The sequence below is a fragment of the Leptonychotes weddellii genome, chromosome 15 (assembly GCF_054177405.1).
Source record: "Leptonychotes weddellii isolate Sample4059 chromosome 15, ASM5417740v2, whole genome shotgun sequence".
Lineage (NCBI taxonomy): Eukaryota > Metazoa > Chordata > Mammalia > Carnivora > Phocidae > Leptonychotes > Leptonychotes weddellii.
This window is the reverse complement of record NC_138383.1, coordinates 31,389,965-31,414,933: the sequence shown is the minus strand read 5'-3', so window position 1 is coordinate 31,414,933 and position 24,969 is coordinate 31,389,965. Positions and strand designations below refer to the sequence as shown.

Here is a 24,969-nt window from a genome sequence, read left to right as displayed (position 1 = left end):
CTTAAACCAATTTTTTACATTTTCTTTCCTGGTGCTTGGTTTTCACATTCCTAGTTAGGCATTCATTTGAAGTAGACTAAATTTGTCCAGAAATCCTTAGAAGTGAGTATCTTTCTAAGTGTTATCAAAGCAAGACTACAGTCTCTTGTTGTGTATGGGGTCACCTGGTGGAATTCCATTCCTGCAGTTTATTTTTGACTAATGATTTAGCCCTTGTGGGTTGGGATGAAACATAGCTCCCTGCAAACTGACGACAGTAAGAGTATTTTTTCTGAAAAATGCCTTAGATACTGTTTGACTTGAAGACCCATCCCATTGGGACATGTTTTGATTTTTAGAGAAGTAGGCAAAACACAAGCAAATTCCATTGCAAATGAGTGAAGCAGCTCCAAGAAGGGAGAAGACACCCTTTTGGGGGCACACTTGGGCAGTTAGTATGTGGCCAACATGTTTGGTGCTTTTTTATTTTTGTTTAAATGCATCACGGGACTTTGTATTCCTTGACATTTTCAAATACTTTTTTTTTTTAAAGATTTTATTTATTTATTTGACAGAGAGACAGTGAGGGAGGGAACACAAGCAGAGGGAGTGGGAGAGGGAGAAGCAGGCTTCCCGCTAAGCAGGGAACCTGATGCGGGGCTCAATCCCTGGACCCTGGGATCATGACCTGAGCCGAAGGCAGACGCTTAACAACCGAGCCACCCAGGCACCCCGGTTTTTTTTTTTAAACGTGCTTTGTAACCAGTTAGCAATTGTTTTTAAAGTAGTGAGTGAGTTTTTTTCAGTCATTTTCTTGGTGTAAGAATAGTTAGGACAGCTGATCTGCACTAAAGAACATTTTATTATTATCCAGACTTTTAGGATTTATTTCTCTTGTCTAAGATTTCATCAGCCCAGCTCTTTAGTGAATTCAACCAGTATTTTGCATGGATTGATCCTTGAGCTCAGACTAGATCATTCAGCGTGCCTTTTCCTCTTCCTTCCTCCAGTGAGGCTCAGGGCTTAGAGCCCCAGGGATGTGTGTGTGTGTGTGTTCGTCTTTTTTCCCCATCCCAAAACCCTAGTTGATCACTCTCTGGTGCTGGTGATGGAGAATAAACTAAAGCATCATTCTGAATGTCTTTATTTTTGGCAACTCGTGGAATCATTTGACATTTAGGATTTCACTTGGCTTTGAACACATTTAAGTAACTCAGAATAATCTGAAAACAAATAAGTTCTTTAGTCAGTCTATGTATTTGATCTTTTAAATATAGCTATATTCATAAAACATATGTAAAATATTATCCCATAAACTCTGGCTGTGCATATTATGATAATCTGGGAGTGTGAAATTTAAAACTCCAAATGATTTTCATAAGTAACACACATTAGTAAACAGTTTTGTTTTTTTTTTAACTTTTAATCTGTGATTCAAATAAAAAGCATCAAAATTGATGCGGGAGGTAGAAGTATATTTTGTTGTATGTTTCTATACGTATATAATGGGTGAGGACCTATTGGTGTTTATTTCCACCTATTTCTTAGATGGAAATCCATGCTTCAGTTAAGTCAAGTTGCATTGCATCTTCTCTGCTGTTTGCTTCTTACGAACTTGGCCTTCTATGTTAAAATGTTTTAATTCAAGCACTTTCTGTTTCACATGTGTCACATCCAGAAGAGGTTGGCTGTGTTTTCCCCTGATGGCACATGTTTTGGTCATGACTGAGTTTAGGCTCCTTGGCACCTTCAGTGTTTAGCTGTTGATGGGTGGCCTGTGGACCTTCTTCTTTTTTTTTTTTAAAGATTTTATTTATTTATTTGACAGAGAGAGCGAGAGAGCACAAGCAGGGGGAACAGTAGAGGGAGAGGGAGAAGCAGGCTCCCCGCCAAGCAGGGAGCCCGATGCGGGGCTCGATCCCAGGACCCTGAGATCATGACCTGAGCTGAAGGCAGACGCTTAACGACTGAGCCACCCAGGCGCCCTGTGGACCTTCTTCTTATGAGGAAGGTTTTGAGGAAGTTTAGAAATCAGAAGCCTTCCATGTGACTAAAGAGCAGCCTGCTGCCATTCTTGAGAATTCTGATAATCTCTGACACCCAGAGATTAGAGCGTTCTTTGGATCGTACTGAGACACTCAAAAGTCATCCAACTTGTAGCATTTTTTAGCAGTGGGAGCACTTGGTTGTAGTTAGCAGGCCAGAATGAGCTATAAATAAATAAAATCCTATAGTGCTTGCTTGCTTCATTCAGGGTAGTCTGCTGATAAGATGCAAGCATCTGGCAGAAGAGAAGATTCTCAGCAGGTTTAAGTGCTTACCAAAGTGCTTTCGTGTATCCATGGCTCAGCTTCTAGTCTCTGCTGTGTTATTTTGGCACTCTAGACTTGTAAGATTGGAGAGCCGGGTTTAAAACTCTCAATATATCATTAGGGTAGCCCAAGGTCCCTTCTTGTCAAAGAAGACTAGCTGATTCCAGGGGGAAGGAAAAGCAGAATCCAGAGCACCTGTAAATCCCTGTAGTTTTGTGCTGTGGGTTTGTAGCTAATTATACAGCAGGCAACAGTAATATGCTGTAGCTCTGTTGGCATACTTGTTTCAAAAAGAGCAAAACCTTCCAGCAGAGCAAAGAAGGGGCTGTGAAAGAGCTGCAAATGAATGAAGCAATGATCATTTTATTGTAAACGAAAGCTCTACAGTGGAATTGGGGCATCTGAACTGCAAGGACGTGGTGGGGGAGATGCCAGTAGAAATACATGGTTCACATGTGTTTTACAGCTCTTGATTTGGATTCTCCTGCAGAAATATAGTCACACAAGGAGACCACCACTGGTCACAGCCAGCCAAATTGCTCTTTCTCCTATGGTAGTGCTGTTAGCGACTGCTAGTAGGTTAGTCAGCCGACCTCTTCTGATTCTGCTTTGCTGCCTTATTTCAAAAGATTTGCCCTATACTGGCTTTCAGTCACAGCTTGATGTAACCACTGCTTGTTTGCATGCATCCCCATCATTTTCATATAGGGTCTTTTTTTTTTTTTTTCCAAGTTAGACGGCGAAAGAATCAGGAGCATTTTTATATGATAAAAGATTTATGTAGGGCCAGCTAGAATCGAGCAAAATGAAATTCAGCTGGAAGGGATGGTAAAAGGCTGAGAGAACTTGTGACTGCCAGAGAAGTCAGTGTTCCTTAAATAAAGAGGGTTCAGCTAGCATGCAGCAACTCTGACTTTGCATTCATATTGAAGCAGGTCTCCAGCCATTCTGTGCAGGCAGATCAATAAAATCAGAGGTGACTTAATGCCAAGAACCTCAGAATGCAAAGGATTTCTCTTGTCCTTCTTTAAATTTAGTCTGTATTGATGTGGAATGCTAGCCTCAGGCACAGAGATGAGAAAATGCTAGGTCTAGAATCTGGTTTATGACACTGTAGTGAGCAGTGTCCTTGGAAAACATTCCCTTTGCTTTCTCAGTTATCACATCTGTAAAATGGAGCTAATCTGCTGGGAGGAAAATGCTTCCAGTATTTATCAAAACACTGTGAATAAAGATTCATTAAGTGCTTCCAATAGTTTAAACAGCAAATGTCTAATGAGAAGTGAATTTATATCCCATGTATGTATTTGAAAATGCAGCTGACTGCCTTATCAGAGATTGAGTAGTTTGACTATTTTTACATGATGAGTATGCAGTGAAATGTTGGTAGATTTGATTTTATTAAAAGCTCTATAAATGGAATATTAGATGCTATACAGTTTCTTCTTTGGTTGTTCATCTTTATGCAGACCATGGATCTAGCTTTCTAGTGTGTCACAAGTGTGTGCAGTATCCCACACTGGTCATATTCTTTTTTTTTTTTTTAAAGATTTTATTTATTTATTTGACAGAGAGAGAGAGCGCGAGAGAGGGAACACAAGCAGGGGGAGTGGGAGAAGGAGAAGCAGGCCTCCCGCGGAGCAGGGAGCATGATGTGGGGCTCGATCCCAGGACCCTGGGATCATGACCTGAGCTGAAGGCAGATGCTTAACAACTGAGCCACCCAGGCGCCCCTCACACTGGTCATATTCTTAAATTGAGCAAAGAGCCCCTATCTAGGGCAACAAAATATACAGATGATCATTGTGGACATGGTTAAGTATTTAGCTGGTGATAGAGTTAATCCTTCTTTCCCTGCTCATCTCCTGTGCAGCCCCACAGATTCTTATTGTGCCCAAGAGGATAAGCTGCATCTAAACTTACTTCTTCCATGAATGATTTGGGGCCATCCTGTTAAACACTGGAGATGCTGGGAGTTTTTCTTCTTACCCCATGCTGTGTAGATGGTGCAGGTTCCTATAACACAGCAGCAGGGGGCCTCCCTAGGAGAGCTTTGACAATTGCTGATGAAGAAGTGCCGGCTTTTTGTTGGGGATGTTCTTTTCATTCAATCTGGGCCCTTCTCTGCTGAAAACTTGGCCCTCGTCCTGTGAAGACTCCAGAAGGGATTATAGTGCAGCTACAGAAACAGTGGCACCACTTTACTCATTTAAGAAATTGGTTATCAGTTGAGAGAGATTATGCTGGTTTCCAAATTCCAGAAACCTGAATGAATGGAGCCTGAGATTGCTTTGGTTGTAGGATTCTTCTCTCTGAACTGAGGTTCATGGTAGGAGGCTGTGCGGGTGTTTTCTTTAGAATCCTCGGTATCTTGAAAGGAAGACTTTCCTATATTCTCATTAGCATTTACTGTTAGTTTTCTGCTTAGCTACAACTCCCTCTGCCCTAGAACCTGTGCATACTTTTTGTTTGTTGAGGATGGCCACTGTGCATTGTGACTAAGGAACTCTTATAAAATGAAACCCATTCCCATGAACGAGAGGCTCAAAGAATCCAAATTGCAAAGGTGCAGGTTTTTGCACTCCGAGGTTGCTCTTGCTGCCGTATGAATTTGCTCTGTGATACAGGTTTGATGCAGAGAGCATTGCTACTCACAAATCACACGAGGTATACAGTTTGTGTGCAGTGATATGTCACAGCTTTTTATTTATATGGCCAGCTCAGTCTATTCTGCTCCTTTCACTGCCATGGAAAGTGCATCATTTTCCTCCCTCTCTCCTCCTTCCCACATATCATCAGCACCACCCACTATGTTCTGCCCATTAAGTTCTGTGTGTGCCAGAAAACCCCAACAATGATTAAATGCTGATAAAAGAATGTTAGAAGGTTAAGATATCAACCAATCAATGCCCTTATAGACCTCCTAAATTGTGGGTGGTAAGTATAACTTTGCCCTTTTAACATTGAAAGTAAGGTTTGTGGGTTGGTTTTTTTGTTTGTTTTTTTTTTTCAGTTGAGGAAATGACTTATGTCAAATTAAGGACGGGGGAGGGAAAGCCTTGGTGGCAAAGACCAAAGAGAATGCAAGAGACTTGCTTTGCAGTTTCCATTCTTACCCTAATCTTTCTTTCATGATATGGGCACATTCTTGGTCAGGAAACCCTAGGGCTGGCCAAATTTAGGTACGGTTTTATTTATGACAGGCCTAGAGTTTTTGAACTTGCAATAATCTTAAAAAGTCATTATTACCCTAAGGTCGTTTAGTTTTAAAAAGTGTAAATTACTTAATTTTAAGAAAGAATATCACTCTAGTCATTGAATCATTTATCATTACTTTCCTATATGATTTTCAGTTTTTTTTTAAGCTCCCATAGGCGGAGTACACTCGTTTCCAGCACCACCACTACCTCTCACCACCTCCCTGGTCTGTGGGAGGAGGAGCATGGGTAAAGAGGCTTAGAAAAGGTAGCTGGGAATCCAGATTCCGGGCTACTTTTCGTTGGAGGAGACTTTGTGAGTTCACCTCATATTCTGGAAAAGCAATTAAGGTGGGAGGGGCTGTGGAATCAAGTTCTCTGGACTTCTTATAAAAATTTCAGTAAAACAGGAGCAAGAAAGAGGATTCTGTAAGAATTGTGTCAAGAATGACATTTCATGTTGAAGCTTAAGATAATATACCATATCCATAAAGCTTAAATTAATTCTCATGAGGCTGTGTTTTATCACTACTCTGAGTTATTTTTTTTTTGGTTGAGGAGTTATTTTAAAAATAGAGCTATTTTTAAAAATCCATGGTAAATCTATTCTGACCCTTTCCATCAGCAGTTGCTGTGGTGAGGTAGGTCAGGAGGCATGCCTCTTTGGAGGCACCCTGGGGGTTAAAGGGTAATGAGCACTTAATTATGTCTCTTGAATACCAGAGCACCCAGACTGGAGCTCCTCATGACCGGTCTGTATCTGCTCTGACAATTCTTTTATTATGGCTTTCACTAACCTACCAGTAACTAACTGTGGTTGTTTAATTACAGAGGGAACATCCCCACGCTAAACAGGTACCGTATGTTTAGTTTCTTTTCCAATTAAAAGCACCTCTTTTGTAACTTAGAATAGTGAAATCAGGGAAAAAATAACACTATATTTGACAAGTAATATGCTGTCTTCTGCTAGGGGTTCCTGAGCTCCCCTTTAGACATACTAAATTATTCTTCCTTGGAAAACATGTCTTCAGCTTTTCTTTACTGTTCCAGAAGCAACACTTGAAAATCCTCAGTATGGAGAAGCCCCCCTTCCACCCCTCCCATCTAGCTGTATATGACAGGGGAGTTGTCTGCCTGATGTTCAGCTTTGCTGTAAACATCTTCTTCTACTACGTTCTCTGCCTAGTTTGGGCCTTTCAGGGGAGAAGGCTTTAAGGTTACTCCTACCCTGGCAAATTGTTCACAATTTTTTTCAATTTTTAGTTTCTCAAGTTTGCTTCTCCTTTTAGAAGAATGTAAACGCAGGAATAGCTGATCTCATGTTTTATCAGTTTGTTAGCTTTATTAATTTGTTAGCTGCTTCTCTAAAGTGTTACAATGTTGTGAGAGTCAAATTTTATTTCAGACTCATGAGATTAACATTCGAAAAGTGTGTTTAAGTTTTGATGTGTGTAGCCCTGTGAAGAAGTTTCCAGGCCAATATAACACATTTTGGTATTTTGAGTTCCTCCTGTTTCTGAGCCAAGCAAGGCAACACAATGCAAGTTTGAGAGGATAGCCGTTCTGTTTGGAATTGAATCTACAAAATGCCAAAGCAGTAATAAGTGGGTGGTGAGCTCTTTGTAGATGATCAATTATACATTGAAATATTTATAGGCTTATGTTTATTTTGTTCCTCTCCCTTTCAATATTAAGTAATCAAAACTGATTATAGCTTTTAGAGTCCAATTTGGACGGGGAGAGAAAAGGGAAGTGCTTTGGTTTGGTCTTTGTGTCTGCCTTTGGAGAGTGGGCTTGGTTCATTCCTGCCTGCCAGGACAGCCATGTCCTAGCCCCTGAGCAAAGGAGAGGAGGGGGAAACTGAATAGTGGCTGTTTCCCTTGGGGTTCAGGTGAGTGAAAAAGACACTTAACCCCATGTTTGCCACAAAACCTGTTAGCTTATTCAGAGGGAGTTCCCTTTAAGTGCTATCTGGAACCCTTTTATCTTTCCTGTCTAAAGCCAGGCAGGTAGAAAAGATATAATGCCTCACAAACTTGCTCCTTTAGTAAATACATTTGGTGATCCTAGAAAAGAGGATGGTAGCATTTCTGAGTTCATATAACTCCGAATCCCAGTTTCTAGTGAGCACCATGTGTAAGCCTTGCTTGATGTGTGTTTCATTTGTTTGTTTCATTCATGGTTTCAATGGTTTCCTCTCCCACTCTGCCTTTCTGTTCTCTAGTACTGTCAAAAGATGAAGTGCCTTTCTCATAGTCGTCATTTGCCAAAGGTATAAAAACTTGGAGTGTCAGTCTCTATAGTCTGTGTGAGCAGCACTCCCATCCCCTGAAAAATTCCATTGCCTTTTATAATTACACTTTGAATAGAGTACAGTCTGTATCCAGACCTCAAGTCCGCATTGCTGCCTCTCTCCCCCCTGCAGTTCGGCAGGTGGTACACTTCAAGGAGATTTTTGAGCAGCTCCCCAAAATTCAGGTGCCATTGCCTCACTCTGAACTTGATTCAGATCAGTATGCCGGTAGCAGGTCAGGCAAGTCCTGAAGGCATCCTTTACTTGGTCCTTCCTAACAGGCTGTCCTGACTGGGCATTTGGAAATACTTCCCTGTATGACTTACCAGTACATGCTGCCGAGGTGCATTAAGGAATATACAGACCCCTTCTGTTTTTAGACTGAACAACTCAGTTCTCTTTGAGCATCTCCATTTAGCACCTGTTTGTCATGCTTACACATACTTTGAGACCCATGCTCTGCCCCTTTGCATCTTGCTGGGATTTATTAAGGGCTTTCAGTTGAAGATATGTTTCCTTTGGTATAGAAGTATTTAAATATAAAAAAGGAAATTTTGCAATTTCGAGTTGAAAAAGGTCTCTTTCAAAAAGGGAGGAGCTATATTCCTTATAACTGCTATCCCAATCAGCCCAGTAAAGGAAGAAGTAAATGCCGTAGTAAAGTTTCTTTTATAGACTGTGACTTGTTTCTGTATGAGAAATAATGTTTTCTACAATGACTTACTAAACCATTCCAAATGACTTTGTTGTTGTTGTACAAGCATATATCTATCTGTGAATACTTAAGGCATTTTTCTTTAGGAATTCTAATAGATTAAGTGTTGCCTCGTTACAACCCACTTGGCTTGCTTCTTTTATAAGAGGGAATGTTTTAGGGAAGGGGAAGATGCAGGATGGTTTTTAACCCCTGTGTGCTATTCATTCATTAGACATATCATGGTTTCATTGTATTAAAACTGCCATGTAGTTCTTAGCTATCCTTAGATTTTTATTTGGAGAAATTTTGGGGTGCTAAAAATAGTTGGTATGGGATAAGCTCAGATGAAAGGGGTCATATGAATCCATCAAGACAGTCTTATCCACAGTGGGTAAAAAACCAAATCTGCTCTGCAACCTGACCCTACTTCAGAGTTTTCTCCTGTTTCTTTTCTCTATTGTTACTCTCCCAATCCTGTTCCTGCTTTCCTTGTCTAATGCACTTGATTGAATTACCATTTAGAATGTCCTTCTCCTCCAACCTCAACCACTATGGCATGACTCACGTAGCTAGTGTCAGCGATGTGCTGTTGGACAACTCATTCACTCCACCATGTCAGCGGATGGGAGGAATGGTCTCTTTTCGGACTTTCGAAGATTTTGTCAGGTAAGACACTGTGGAACTGTGTGCAAGGGGAGCCACGGGCATCTCTCTTTTGGGGTCTCCGATTTCTGCCAAATAAATAAAGGCCCCAAGAATCGCCATGAGCCAGCTAAGGAGATACAGCCTTTGCTGTATATGTCCTTGGAGAGGTATTGTTCTTCCATTTCTACCTCTTATTCAGGCTCTGCAAGCCTCTACTTGTTATATGAGCCTGGTCAGAAAAAAAGAAACAAACAAAAACCATCTTTTCCTTAGGAGCTAACAGAAGAAGCTGTCTGCTCTGTGATGAGTGAAATGTCAGGAGAAATTAAACACAACACCAGAGTGAGCCCCACCAGAGACGATACATCTTTTGATTAAATGCATTCAGCATCTATCTCTTGATGTATACTGATGCATTACCCTAGGGGGAGGGGTAATTACATTGGTCTGTCACTGCTCTAGTCCCAGGCTCTTTCTGTTACTTTAAGACCGATGATGACAGTGGTGCTCATAGCTTACACGTGGGGGGAAAAAAAAAGCTGAAGATCATTCTTTTTTTTAAAAGACAAAATATATATGGTTTATTAACGTTTAAACAATCTATCCTCCTAATTTCTGCCACTTGGTGAAATTTTGCATGTCACCTCCAGCCACTGGTGATTCTATTCAGTTGACCATTGCGCACAGAGTAGGATAGATGCTTCTTGTGGGCCGGACTGGCAATGGCAGCGTTAGTTCTCTGCCTCTTGGGTTTTCATGGTGGGTGTTCCCCTGGTATTTTTCAGGATCTTTGATGAAGTGATGGGCTGCTTCTGCGATTCCCCACCCCAAAGCCCCACATTCCCTGAGGCCGGTCACACGTCTCTGTACGATGAAGACAAGGTATAGTGTGCCCTTTGGGAAACTGCTTTGTTAGACACAGGATTTGTAGTATATGCTATCTTTCTGACTTTGGAACATTATAGGGAAGAATTCATCTTTTTACCCTACTTTATATTAATTTTATATGCCTCATCAAAGTATTTTGGGGGGCAGATGGAATATAAATTCTAACCTAAAAAAAAAAACTGTATTAATCTGTATCCGTACAGATTCTCACTACTCTCCGTAGTGAGAATAGCACATGGGCTCAGCTAGACCCATTGCAGCTGCCTCTGAGTCTCTGAATGTTGTTTTAAAGACTTGAGCCGTGGTAGCTGTAATTCTTAGCAATGGCTTGTAAGTTTGCAGAATGCTGCTATCGTAGTATTCAGGGAATTGTGGACTTTAGATAGCAGAAAGTAAGAGGCATTTTGTTTAAAACTTTGTCCTTTTATTAAATCCCTTCTTTTCATTTCTCAGTAAACAGATGATTCTGTTTTTTCCCTCTGAGGTTATTTTCCCATGGTTTGATACTTCCACTGTTTGATAAATTGTTAGGAAATATATTATGTGGGAATATGTTCAGATGGCTTCTTTCACTCATTTTGCTTCACATTCTGTGAAGAAATGTGGCAAATGATTTCATTCCCACTTTATTGGCGAAAAGTTGAGGATGCAGTGGTCTTCAAGTTCATGTCAAGTCAGGATTTGAGGCCACCTCTAGTTAATACCTTTACTGCCTTATCTTTGAAAAGCTAGGTGTTTTACTTAATTTACTCTCTGTTGTGGATGCTGGGCAATGGTTTCAATTTGCTTATTCGTACTAGTGGGCAAACCAGAATGTCCTGTGGAGTGTATCTCTTTTTCAGGTATTCTACCAAGTATTGTAACTTCTCTCTGCCTCGGTATTAGCCAGCTTCCTAAATTTCTTTGTCTGTGTTCTTGAGTTACAGGTCCCCAGGGATGAACCAATTCACATTCTGAATGTGGCTATCAAGACTGACTGTGATATTGAGGATGACGGACTGGCAGCTATGTTCAGAGAGTTTACCCAACAAAATGTAAGTCCTTGGTTGGGTGGAAACAGATGGTGGCTGCTTTCTTGCTGGTGTATCCTACCCATCCTTTTATCAGTCGCTACTTATTAGGCCTGTCACTGATAATGGCTGTGTCTTTTACATAGTTCTGCCTGTAGGGGTAAAATTCCAAAGTGATTTAATAGTACATAATGAATGTCTTATGTCAAGAAATATAGACCTCAAGTGTTCAAAATGTTTTAAGGAAAGTAAGTTGTGTTCCTAAATCTTTCCCAGAGCTCTGTCTTGAACTTCCATTCACCTGCTGAATATTTACCTTTGGTGACTTTACTCCACATGTCTAGGCCCAAACTCCCCTGAGTTTCCTTCCGTGTCCTTCCCTTGCCTCCCTTGAAAATATCAGTTACACTTCCATCCTCCTTTCAATTTTTTGTCCTTTGGATATCTTGTTGACATCAAATGTCATACTTTAAACCTAAATTTCCATCTTTTTCCTTCACCTCTATATGACTCCCCCAACCCTCCCCCCATCAAAAAAACCAAAACAAACCCAAATAACCAAACCCTTTACTCTCCTGGTCATTCAGAAATCATTGACTTCTTCCTTTCCTTGCTTGTTTATTTCTATCTGGCCAGTCACCAAGGTCTGTGAGGTTTTTCTTTGCAGTGTCTATTACCTTTTCTCAGTTTCTTAATTCTGGACTGCCATCACTCTCTTGCCTCACATCTGAGGCACGGCAACAGGCTTACTTGTGATCCACCTATATTCCCCTCGTTCTTCCCCCAGTTTCCATTCTGCCTACCCCCACAAAATTAAATGTCCAAAATGCCCCCTTATCAAGTTTTTCTCCCACTCAGCAGTGGTTCTCTCACCCTCATACGTGATGTGACATGCCTTAAATTCTGGTTTCTGTTATATAATCTACCAGCAGGTGCTCAAGGGGCCTTAATCTACTTGAGCTTGAACTTTTCCCCACGTGTACAGTAGAGTAATTCCTGACTAATCCAGGCCTATGGGATTGTGATAAGGTGCAAATGAAAAAAATTCACAAAGAAGTTCTTTATAAATAAAAAGTGTTATTACTGCTAATAAATGTATGCTGACCAATTAGAAATGCAAGGAAGAAAAGTACATTTTAGTGAGGGCTACTCAAAGAAGTCTTCATGAAAGGTAAAGTTTGAGACAGCTCTTAAAACAAGCAGGAGGAAAGGAGGGAAGGAGGGGAGGCTTGTGATGCCAGCTCTAGGGGGCTCAGATCTAGGTGCTTTAGGAAATAATACATTCTTGGTCCTGAAGTTGCTTATAGTCTAGTTGGAGGGAATGGTTAGGCATGCTCAAATAATCTGCAGTTATATTACTTTTTTTTTTTCTTTTTTAGGTTTCTAGTGATTTAATGCAGTTGTATTTCATTGTGACATGATAGATGTCAAAGCACCTCTCTTCATCTGCCCTTAATGACAAGACCCATGTGCTTTCTTTGAATGGAAAATGCCTAGCTCATAGTGCTTATTATAAAGAAAGAAGTCAGTAGATGTTTTTTAAAATTTAATTTCGCATTATAAACAATTAGTGCCATAGGCATTCACAGCATGCTAATGGTAGGTACTCAGGAAGAGACGGTCACTTTGTGCTTCACGTGAGCCTTAGCATTTAATCCATTATACTCTCACAGCACATAAACTGACTGGGAGACTGTAGTGCCCAACATGAGGAAAAGGTATTTCCAGAGAAATGAAGGTACGGGACATGCCTGAGAATTTTTCTTTAGAAATTTACCTTCCTTCTTGCCCTGGACTAGTGACTGCCTAAAATTAACCTGAGACCAGTGACCAAGGTAACCTCAGCTGGAAGAGATCTAATGTTGTGTGTGGCTGCTGACTCTGCTGCTTGATGAAATAATCTGTGGCCATTTCTTCCCAGGTTTTGAGGCATTAATTGCCTATATTTCATTGTTCTGACCTCAACTTTAGGCTTTTTATTACCCTCAGAACCAAGTCTTCTCTATCATCACACGTTGATTTAAAGAAGCAGTTTCCTTATTTTCACTATATATATTTGTAACATTAAGTGGCAATAGGAAATTGCCTTTTCCCTTTACCGAACTTACAAACCGAGGCACAGAGAAATCCAGCATCTTTGTGTATGGCTTTTTGGAAGGCTAAGGGTACACTGTGCTGACATTCTAAGCCTAGAAAAGCTATTCACTGCATCAGGTACTGTGCTTTTCTAGGAATATTTGGCATTTTCACCTCCTTGTTTTGGGGGGGAAAAACATAAAAAGGAAGGAAAAGCAATTAAAAAAAACCTGAAGTCATAACTAGTTTTGTTTTTCAGTTCTTGATCATGCTCCTAGTAGTTCAGAAAAAGTTTTTTTTTTTTAAAGCACACATTAAACTATCAAATAGGTTGATCCAAATTGTCCAAATAATCTTCTAGTCCCAGCATGTCTTTTTTTCTCTCATAGAAATTAGGATCATATATTTGTAAATGACTTGTGGAGGAGATTGAAGCAGTCAGTGTAAATGGAGTTTCTCCAGGTGCTGACGCCTAATCGCTGGGTAATAGCTGTGGACTTGCTGTGAGACCCGCATTATTACAATGTAATCAGAATCCTGTTGCTCTGCTGTTATTGTCAGCCACTTGTGGAATTTTAAAAGCAATAACAATTTTGATTTTAAATCATGGCATTATTAAAGTTATTTTCTTCCCTTGCCAGAACACAGCTATTGATGCTTGTCTTTGAAGGACTTGGCTGTAGTGGAATTCTTTGTTGGTGTTGGAAAAAAAAAAAAAAACAAACGTTTCTGTTTCTGGGCATGCTGAAAGACAGATAACCACCACAACCCCCACTCGGCTCTGTTCTTTTAAAATAGTTTTTTTCTTATTGTAGTATCAATACTTGGTTATTTACACTAATGGGTATGATGCTAGTACAGATCATTTTAAAATGTTATTAAGCCAAAATTTATTCATGTTTGGCCTGGGGATTTATTATTAGAAAATTAATTTTTCCAGTTATCTTTTGTTTATGCTGTTAATTTTATTACTAGGCAGTGCCATAGTGGAAATGGAGAAGTAGGAGGAAAATGGCTCAGGAATGTGCTTATTTATAAGAGGAAGCTAATTTGGATGTAAAAAATTCATAGTATCATGAAAGCTAAGAATTGACTTATGAACATAGCTCTTGGTTCAGGTTATAGCAAGGGATGTGATCAAACTAAAGTCTGAATGTAGGTTGTGGAAGTCCACATATTTTTTTCTATTTGTGTTATTCGTATATTCTCTCAGGCCATTCAGATGGTGGAATTGCCTTTCTTTTTGTTGCCACATAGCCCCTCTTTGTTAGGGACCTTTAAAAGCATGTCTCTTACTTAATTTTTTTTAAATTTTATTTTATTATGTTATGTTAGTCACCATACAATACATCATTAGTTTTTGATGTAGTAATGTTCTTACTTAATTTATTAACCTGCTTCTTTGTCTCTGCTTTGGGCATAAGTGAGCTGTACAGTATAGAGGAAGGCTTAGATCTGAAGGCCCAAGGCTCATGTAAGGGTCTATCTCGAAACCGCTGGTCTCTTTTGACTCCTGATAGACTCCTTGCCTGTGCCAAGTGAAGATGTAAATAACCACTAAGTTTAAAAGCCTGTTAAACATTGCTTTACCAGTTTTTAAAGAGAATCTTTTTAAAAAATACCTTCATGTAAAGCAGGGGGGAAATGTTTTAGAAGAACTGAAAAGGTCAGGACTTAGTTGAATTCTAGGAATGCAGTATCTGATGATAGGTAATATCTGTAAATAACAGTGTAGCACCTGAATTTTCTGTTTTATGGAAATTTCTTCTTTTCCCTCTACCTGATTACATTTAGCTTCTGTATCAGTATTAATTTTCACAGTTGAATACAGGCCCACCAGGTGTGATTTTATGAGCAGAAATTGTGTTAAGGTTCACCTTGATGTAAATCAGTCCTTGGAGAATTTAGGTGACTTCGTATGATGCTTCCCTACAAAGTTCTCCTTCAGTTTTGTCCAGGTCAATATATGAAACCTAGTCCACCGGAGCCAGGTTGAGATTTATTTGCAAGTTGAAGGTACTGAGGCAAGATGTGGAGATCCAAAAAGGGTGCTTGCCCGATCAGAGCTTTATGAAGACCAAATGGGGTAAAATTGAAGATGAAAAGAGATCTCATCTGTTTTCTGTTTTACATGTTTGTTTGTAGAAAGCTACCCTGGTTGAGCATGGGATACGGCGCCTTACTTTCCTGGTTGCACAAAAGGTACTGGCCTGTGAATGATCCCTCCCCAACGTGTCTCACGCCGCTGCTAGAACTTCTAAAAATAAAACACGGGATTATAATCATATACTTACTTGTAGAACCCGTGCAAATAAATAATTCTATAAATTTAATCAAGAAAAAAACATTAATTTAACTCATTGCCTTTTACTTAATTCATTTTTAATTCTATTACTGATGGCCAGCTTCTGTTTTTCCTTCTTTTCTGTCGTTCATTTGAAAGGATTTCAGGAAACAGGTCAACTGTGAGGTGGATCAGAGATTTCATGTAAGTAGAAGGAACCACAATGAAAGATTATTTACTGTTTTATCTGTTTGCCACTGATTATTTAAATATATAGAATATGTGTGAGTTATTTAAAAGGGCTGAACTGATGTTTGGTTCTTCTTTTAGAATGTGTTAAAATGAATCTTCCACTTCTGTAAGAGTGTGCAAGCTGGTGGTGTTTTTTTTTTTAACCCTATAATGAATTCTCAGTATCACTCTGAGAAGTAGTTAAGGATGAACATATGTGTTTATCCAGATGACTAAGGAAGAAGCAGGAACTAACTAGTAATTTCTTCTGTGTACTTAGTGAATAAGGGACTCAGTAATCAAGAACTGCCGGCTGAGGGGTGCCTGGGTGGCGCAGTCGGTTAGGCGTCCGACTCTTGGTTTTGGCTCAGGTGGTGATCTCAGGATCCTGAAGTCAAGCCCCTTGTCAGGCTCTGAGCTCAGCACGGAGTCTGCCTGGGTCTCTGTCTCCCCCTGCACCTCCCCTCTGCTCTCGCATGCTCTCCCTCTCTCTCCCTAAAATAAATAAATAAATCTTTAAAACAAAACAAAACAAAAAAACAACTGCTGATTGTATTTTGGGGTCTTGGCTTCTACCAAAGTTGGATTCAAGTTCTATTCTTGAGAATTCTCAATTCTGAAATGAGAAACAGTCATTTATTATTTAAAATATTTTAACAGAATCCAAGTTGGTATTTTTCTTGTGTTAATTCTAGGAACAGGAAATAAATAAAATTTTTAAGCATTAAATTGCTTGTTCTCCCGTTTAACTGAGTTACCTATTAATATTTATGGAATTAACAATTTTGTTGAAAAGAGAACTAAGTTAATAGCCTGGCATCTAAACTATGGTATATCCATGACCATACCTAGTATGATAGCCATAAGGTCAAAAATCCAGTTTACAATCAGGATGTCATTTTCTAAAATGACTGATTATAGTCAACATATTTCTTTAAAAATTGACCTAATGCAACTGAGTAAAATTCCAGAAGATATTAGGTTGGAAGTCTTAATTTTCCTGATAAGAATTTTGTTTTGTTTTGCTTTAACAATTAAGATAATTAAGTCAGTTTTCAAGCACTGCTCATTTGCAATAATGAAGATAGCTTTTGGGATTCTGGAAAGGACTTTCTAAATTCAAGAACCTATGTGTGATTGCTTTTATTGCTCTTTGTTTATTAGGTCTGTAGTACTTGACATATTGTTTTCCTTCTCACAGTTCACCTTGTTGGTCTAGTCTATAGAGAAACAAGAAACACTATCCTACAAGCTAAAGAGCTAAGATTTTCTGGAATGCTTTAGGAAATGTTGTGGACTGCACAACTTCCCTGTGTTATTGATGTCAGGAAATCAAGGGAGTGCAGATATATATCAATCAATAACTTTAGATAGGAAACTAGAGGCAGTGGAGAAGTATGAGGAGCTTAAAGAGAACCCTGGGGCTTTAGGAAGAAAAATCAGGAGCTTAGAGTATAAAATTGATTCTTGGGATAGAATATGGGAGCCCATGAATAAATAGTATGGCTGGTAAATGCTGATCAGAACTAAGGTAGACATGCCAGACTGAGACCTGGGTTTGGAAGAGTATTGGGCTAGGTTCTATTTTTTTTTTTTTAAGATTTTATTTATTTATTTGACAGAGAGAGAGCACAAGCAGGGGGAGCTGCAGGGAGAGGGAGAAGCAGGCTCCCCGCTGAGCAAGGAGCCCTGTGTGGGGCTCAATCTCAGGACTCTAGGATCATGACCTGAGCCAAAGGCAGATGCTTAACTGACTGAGCCACCCAGGCGCCCCTGGGCTAGGTTCTTAAGTCTTAATGTGATATTTCATTTCTCACTGACTTTGGAGTAATATAATATTCTGGGAAATAATAGTGAACTTGTAAAGTTATTTTCTTTTCCCTAATAGTTCAGATGGAGTCTTCATGTCTATAGCACAGAACTGGTTTCCTATAATAAGCAGTCCGTGATAAATTAAAACCCTCCACTAAAACTTCTAAAAAGCCAAAGTGATTAATTCTCACGGGCATTATTTTTCTTTTGTACTTTCTTACCTCTGAATCTATGTCATGTCATAGAGTGTATCTACAGCTTTAAAACGTTGTTGTTGTTTTTTTTCTCTCTGCTATCCAGTAGGTTAAATAGGGACTTATATAGGCAAAATCTTCTAGGAAATGAGCCCAGTAGCTGGTGTTCCCCAGCAGTCATTGTCCGGTTCCTATTTATAGTGGCATCAAGTGGGAAATCTGTTAAATTATCAAGTGTCTTGTCACGAGTGTAGGAAAGGTTGCTTTAGGACGTAGAGAACATTAAGGTTTAGGTGTGGACTGGATTTTCTCTGAAGAATTGAATGGCAGAGGAGTTGGGGTGCTTTTATGTTAGGCTCCTTAGAAATGATTAGTGGTTATGCAGGGGGCAAGGCCAACTATTACTGAGCTCCGTCCAGGATCCACAATAGCCAGCAAGCCTTGGCAGGAGTCGTACAAATCCAGGGCTCACTCTCATGGTACTGCTGTGAGTTCCTCTGCTGGTAGTAGCTTGCCATTCATGAAGGATGCTTAGCCTTTGTCATGTCATTTGATGTGTGCTTGCCCCATAGTTAGTGTAGTGTGAAAAAGAGGAAGCTTTCTGGGAGTGTTAGAGATGAATCCCTTGATCTCTCTGGCTTCTTGGTAATCCACTGTGATGTATGCAGCCTCCCCTGTTCTACACTGTGAAATCCCTATATTATTGAATAGAAGAGAGAACGCGCACATGAGAGGGCAAGGAGAGGAGGAAGGTTACCAAGTACAGCACTGGCTGGTGTGGAATGAGGCCGCTAAGCTGTTGCATGGCCCTCTGGCTGCTTCAGAACCAGAACCAGCCCATGAGTGAGACAGAGGAGAGATTCCTAGAGAGCATGTATATTGTTAGGTCCTTCTTCAGATGCCAGTGAAAACTTCCTTGTCTAATCGCCACAGTCCTCCAAGAGCTGAGCACTGGAATGTCTGCTGCTGCCTTTAGTCTCTTGGAGACTCTCTTAGAACCCGGAGCCTGTCCTTCCAGGCTGGCCCTATCCACCAGCAGTAAGGAGGCTGTCTCCAGGCTGTTTCCATGGCCGTCTAATTAAATCAGGTGCCCAAAACAGGACCCGAATAACTGCTTAACATGGATATTTACACAAAGTTTGAGGCCAACCCATCCTTGTAAATATCTCCTCCATATTAAAAAAAAAAAAAATTGAAGCTTTGAAAGCAAAAGAACAGGGTCTTTGAGTTTCTGTAGCTGAATAAGCTGTCCAGTTTTATGTAGTATTTAAGTCTCTTAGTTTCACTCACATTTCAGATCTACAATTCCAGAAAGTGCAGCAGAAGGTGCTGTTTGATTGGGATGTATTATGCTTTTTGAAGCTTTCCATATTTTTTTTCTCAGTGCAGTTTTGTTAAGGGTACTAAAATGCAAATTTTCAGCATTTCTTCTGATCCTTTGCAACCTAAACAAAAGCATTAGGTCCAAACATGGTGATAAGATTCTAAAATCAGTTTTTCATCTAAGTTTCCTTTTGCTTCTTGTTTGAAAGGATTTATGAGATTTAAAAAATTCTGCTATTAGTCACCTAGGAGATAGTTGTAGTTTTACCAGTTTTGTAGAAGTGATTCCCACTTTAAAATGGTTTGGATTATTTGGGCCTGAAGGAAGAACCCACTATCAAAAATAGTTATCATGGTTAGTAGTTCATTTCTTTAAAAAAAATTGGTATGTCAATTATATCTCAATAAAGCTGGGAAAAAATCGGTAGTTTTGTTTGCTAGTGGATCAACTATTAGTTTTTCAGAAGGTTTGGTTTGGGGTTTTGTTTTAATTACAGTCTATATAATTAGTTCTCAGCATGTTGAGGTAAAAGAGAATTGCACCAGCAAATTTCCAATTTCTTCATCTCATTAGGTTTTTAACACGATTATTAGTATCATAATCAGCTATGATGTTTTCTGTTGCAGGTTTTCACATTCTCTGATTTGCAGGGTGTCTTGATTGGCTAATTTAGGCAAATTATTTTGATTGTCTTGATGATGGTTGGCTGATTTGAACACAGCAGGGGTATAATTTCTTCCTGAGAAATGTTGCATTCTTTTGGTTTTTGGTACCAGAACACTAAGAAGATTTTTCTTTGTGTACATTCAATTATGATATTTACCCATAACACTAGTAGAATGCCTGGAAAGCAATTACATTAGTGATGGAATAAGCATGAATGCTGTTAGTGCAAAAATTGGAAGTTTCAGGATGAGGTAGGGTGAAGGAATTTACTACAACTATAGGTCCAGACTTCTGCATTTCTTCTTCTCTGTGTTTCTGTGATTTTTTTGAGCACCGAAAGAGGTGACTTGCTATAAAAGTCTTCAGAACTTGTATAGTTTTCCAAGGATCGCTCAGTAATCCTGGTTTCTCATCGCACAGAACTTCTGGCCATCTCCTGTTCTGAATGCTTCACACTTAAATTGAGGACCTCACTGTGGAACTAAAAAATTTGCTCAAAAGTTTAAAAAGAAAAAAGTTTGCCTGTATCATCTCATAACACTTTTTCTTAACGAAAGTGGTTTTTTTATTTTGGTAGTCTTTGCCCATCTCTGTCAAGAATTAGTCAGCCTCTTTCATTATTTGTTGTAAATTTGTTCCATTCAGACTGTTTGCTTCCCATGCCTTTCAGTTACTACAAATTTTCTTAATTGGCTGAGTAGTAAAGACAGTGTTTTTTGGTTACTATTGTGATGTTTTTTGTTTTTGTTTTTGTTTTTGTTTTTGTTTTAAAGATTTTATTTATTTATTCATGAGAGACAGAGAGAGAGAGGCAGAGGGAGAAGCAGGCTCCCAAGGAGCAGAGAGCCCGATGCGGGACTCGATCCCAGGACCCTGGGATCATGACCTGAGCCGAAGGCAGACGCTTAACCATCTGAGCCACCCAGGCGCCCTATTGTGATGTTTTTGAAGAAAAATGATTTTGATCCTGCATATATACACACTTGAATAAATGGTACACTAAATAAATATTTTAATTAATAGTTCTGGCAGAATAGGGTGTATGCTTAAGAGACTTTATTATGATTTTCCTTGCCTCTTCTTTCAGAAAATTTCATGGGAGGATTTTATTACCTTTCCTTTTTTTGACCTGTGTTGCTTTTTTAGCTAATGCTCTGAAAGCCATACCTCTCAAGAATAAAACCAAAACTAGGCTATATAAAGCCATGAGCATGAAATCTACTGACAACTCAGCTGAACATCTTCCTGCTTAACCTTGAAGTCATCCCCATGTTCTTCACTATCATTCAGGGGAATTATTTAGAACAAAACATCATCAGTAAAAGATCAGTGCTGTGTAAAACCCACTTTCAAAGGGCTTTTAAAGACCCGAGCCTGGACAGGGGATTTCCTGGGCTTGCTAAACAAGCTCCTAAAAGCCTGTTAAATGCAGTTTTACAGTCAAAATGCCAAGGAAATATAAAATGATTTATTAACTGTGTAAGCTTTAGTTAAGGTATGAGGTGTAAATACCTGTGGAAAGTATTCAAGCTCTCAGTAAATTCAAGAACCACAAGTTTTCAGCAGGAGTTTTGCTTTGTTTTTTTCCTTTAAAGCCTTAATTTCTGTTTTTTATCTCATCAAGAAGTCGTCTAAATAAGGAATTTGGATTATGACAAGAGTAGAAAGGTAGGGCCCTACCCTTGAGAGAGAGTGGTAGAAATGAAAGGGTGTGGGCTCTGGCAACAGAGACTCAAGTTCACGTTCTGGTTCTATGATCCTGGGCATATCACTTGGCCCCGGCTTCCTCAGCTGTAAAATGGGTCATCATATATACCTGAGAGGTTGTTGAGAGCGCTTGTTCAATGGAACAGCACATAAGAGCGCCTGCCACCTAGAAGGCTTTCGGTTCATGTTTCCTTCATGCTTCCTGAAGCTCATTGAGGGATATTTAGGCAGCTAGCTAGTCCTGGTCTCTCTGCCTTGTACCAATAAGTGTTTGATTATATTGCACTCATAATGAAGAAGGTACCTGATGAAATCTCCTCTAGAGGCCGATAGTAATGACTTGATTCCAACACTGCTAGTAGAGCCTCTCATCCGAGAAACAGGGGTATTTGGTGTTAATAAGTTAAATTTCAGAAACTAATGGACTCTGCTAATTGAATTCATCTTTGTTAATTAATAAGGTTCTAGGAAATTGGTTGCTTTGTTGTGTAATGCCCTGCAAAAGAGCAGTAAGACCTAATGACTACAAGTTCCCTAGTTCCGTCCCATTCTCTCCTATACATAGAGTGGTAGTGACCAAAGTAACATCTTATACTTTTCTTTGTCTTGAAATATTATTGTTTAAACCCTTGGAATTATTGACTTGAGAGGGAATGTGGACAAAAACATGGATTGGGGATCCTGTGCTATCTGGCTGGTTTACATTTTAAGTTTCTTAAGGAGAAACTTGGGAAATCAGTCCAGTGACTACTTTTGCAATGCTGCAGCGTAAGGGTATATTAGTTTTATTTGCCAGGTTGTGCCAAAAGCAACACCTGGGAAGATTTTTTTTTCACTTGGGAGATGAAAAAAATACTAATTTTTTTTTCCTAGGAGAGGGTAGCTATTAAAGTTAGGATAATAGTGTGGTGATTTCATATTTGGAAGTGGGGTCAAAGTGGTAGCTACCCAGAGGATCATTCATATTCCCCAGGCTAAGCTTAGGTAAGGAGCATGTTTTCTAGGAACTGCCTTCTAGATGCTTCACTGTTTCTATACTTACGATGTGTTTATCCCCAAAGAGCCATATCTGTGAAAGACTGACACGTTTTCCCCTTCTTTAACACAGAGAGAATTTCCTAAATTTTTCACCTTCCGAGCAAGGGATAAGGTAAGGACTGATTCCTTCCCACTTTTTTTTTTTAATCTTCATTTTGTTCTTAAAAACCCAAGAACGGCTTATTTTTGCCATGTGCTCTTCTTGCCATTCTCCTTTCTCTGACTGAACTTGTGCTTCCCTTTGCCTTACATGTGTCTTGGAACTAAAGAAGACTCCTTTCTGAAGGAATTTGGTTTAGGAAACAATCAAATGTATCCGGAGAAAGCGATAACTTTCACAGTTCTCCCTGCTCTTTAGGATGATCCTAATGATATAATATTAAAGGACTACTATACTTAGTAGTAGTATTCTTGTCACCCACAGACAGTTCATTTATACCCAAGTCTTGTTTATGTGCATTTTTTTTTCATTTTTGAAATACAGAATTTCAGACCATGTTGGTTTCTTCCTGTTACCGGCTTTGACTCTCCCTCTCCATTCACTCAGTTGACATGTGCTCTGGAAGAACGATTTTATTTCAACAAAACATGCAGTAAATGTAAACATAACTTTTTAAAAAGATACATAAATAGTTATATATCTATAGGGATGGAGAATATTCCAAAGCCAAATACTTTTATTTTTAAAAAGTATATGATGTTTATTTGTTGAGTATTTCCTGTGTCATTGATACTGTGCCAGAAATAAGAATATAAAACCAGGCCCTGCCTGTACACATTTTAGTTGGGTAAACCCAAAACACTGGTATGTGAAGTAGATATTAATATGAAGCAATCTGTGGTTAATTATCAAAAATGAATTGTATAGACAGTAATGCAGTGAGAGTTCTGAGGGAATTGGTGTTTTTGTTTGCTTGTTTTTAATGGTGAACATCACCACTTGTAAAAGCATAAATGATGAAAGCTTGGGAAGTAAATAGGCACTTCAGTCCCTAATCTTATGTGAGCTATAGCATTACCCTTGTATGTAGCTCATTTTTTGTTGCTTATTTGCACATCATCACTTATGTTTCTGTTTTCAAGCATCTCTTTTTACGTACATGTTCTTCATAATGTAATTTTGTAACTGCCTCTTGTGGACTCTTTTGTTCTCCACTTTTGTGCTCAGTTTGAGGAGGATCGTATCTATCGTCACCTGGAGCCTGCCCTAGCTTTCCAGTTAGAGCTGAACCGGATGAGAAATTTTGACCTTACTGCCATTCCATGTGCTAATCATAAGATGCACCTGTATCTTGGGGCAGCCAAGGTGGAAGTGGGCACGGAAGTGACAGACTACAGGTTCTTCGTTCGTGCAATCATCAGACATTCTGATCTAGTCACCAAGGTGGGTACTGTACTTTGGTGGGAAGTCATCCCTGAGGGAAGGGGCAGAGAAGCAGGCGTTGTTGAAAATCAGGTTTTCATTTTTTGAATCAAGACTCTTATTCTCATTCTTCCCACTCTCCCGTATCCGGCAGAAGTCTGAGAGTGCTTTCTCTCACAGAAATAAATATTCCATATTATAAAGGGCTTTAAAAAAATTTTTTTTTCTTGGTAGTGGGGAAGAAGCATGAAAGCACTCACTTGAGAGAAGCAAAAGCGTCTTAATGGAAAGATCACAGGGAGAGTTAGGTGATGATAGAAGATAAAGAGAAAAGTTAGAGATGGCCCCATTGTAAGCCCATCTAGACATAGGGTAGTTTCTGTGTACAGCAAGGCACTTCCTGGCGCGTTAATTACTGCATCCCATAGCTATACCGTTTTCAGCTTTTACTTTCCAAACAGATTTACTTTCTAAACTGCTCTGTTTGCCATACCTGAAAAGTAATCCTATTGGAGGTATAGCTTTGGGGATGCCCAGCATAGCATGTCCACCTGTTGGAAGGAAATGGCTTGCTAGGAGGCAGGAGGAAGGGCTGCAGGAACTCTTTATCTGACCCTTGCCTGCCGCTGCCACCTACAGTCATTGAGCCGACTCTAGGGAGAAAGGTAACATCAGCAGGTGCTTTATGATTCATGACATACTACTACTCAAGTTATTATAATTTTCCAGTTCTTTATTGACTCTTCTAAAACACACTAATGTTGGTGGTGATTTTCTTCTTGCATAGGAAGCTTCTTTTGAATATCTACAAAATGAAGGGGAGAGGCTGCTCCTAGAAGCCATGGATGAGTTGGAAGTCGCTTTTAACAATACAAATGTTCGCACTGACTGCAACCACATCTTCCTCAACTTTGTGCCCACGGTCATCATGGACCCATCAAAGGTACATTTCTCCTTAGCTTCTCTTCCAGCACTACCAAACACAAGCAGAGAGATTCATCCATATTTATTCTCACTTGGACCTGGGAACAGGTACTCTTGGCCAGCTAGTTGAGCCCTTGATCTTTAAAGTTTACGGAATGCTTGTGAGACAGGGTTTCCAGGAGGGTGTCAGAAATTCAATATAGCCACTGAGAGCAGACATCAAAATAGAAGGTGGTATGATGTTATCTTTTTTTTTTTTTTTTTTTTAATTTTTTTTTTTATTCTTATGTTAATCCCCATACATTACATCATTAGTTCTAGATGAAGTG

General features: G+C 39.4%; 1 protein-coding gene across 1 annotated transcript in view; it reads left to right on the top strand.

Moving 5' to 3' along the window:
* Positions 1-24,969, top strand: part of ACACA (acetyl-CoA carboxylase alpha) — a 236,136-nt gene that overhangs the window by 112,121 nt on the left and 99,046 nt on the right. Inside the window, exons 30-38 of the mRNA XM_081805979.1 lie at positions 6,320-6,343; positions 9,001-9,144; positions 9,909-10,005; positions 10,938-11,045; positions 15,243-15,299; positions 15,541-15,585; positions 22,424-22,465; positions 23,522-23,737; positions 24,504-24,768. Of these exons, the coding sequence (XP_081662105.1) occupies positions 6,320-6,343; positions 9,001-9,144; positions 9,909-10,005; positions 10,938-11,045; positions 15,243-15,299; positions 15,541-15,585; positions 22,424-22,465; positions 23,522-23,737; positions 24,504-24,768 (998 nt within the window). The remainder of the gene's footprint in view (positions 1-6,319; positions 6,344-9,000; positions 9,145-9,908; positions 10,006-10,937; positions 11,046-15,242; positions 15,300-15,540; positions 15,586-22,423; positions 22,466-23,521; positions 23,738-24,503; positions 24,769-24,969) is intronic.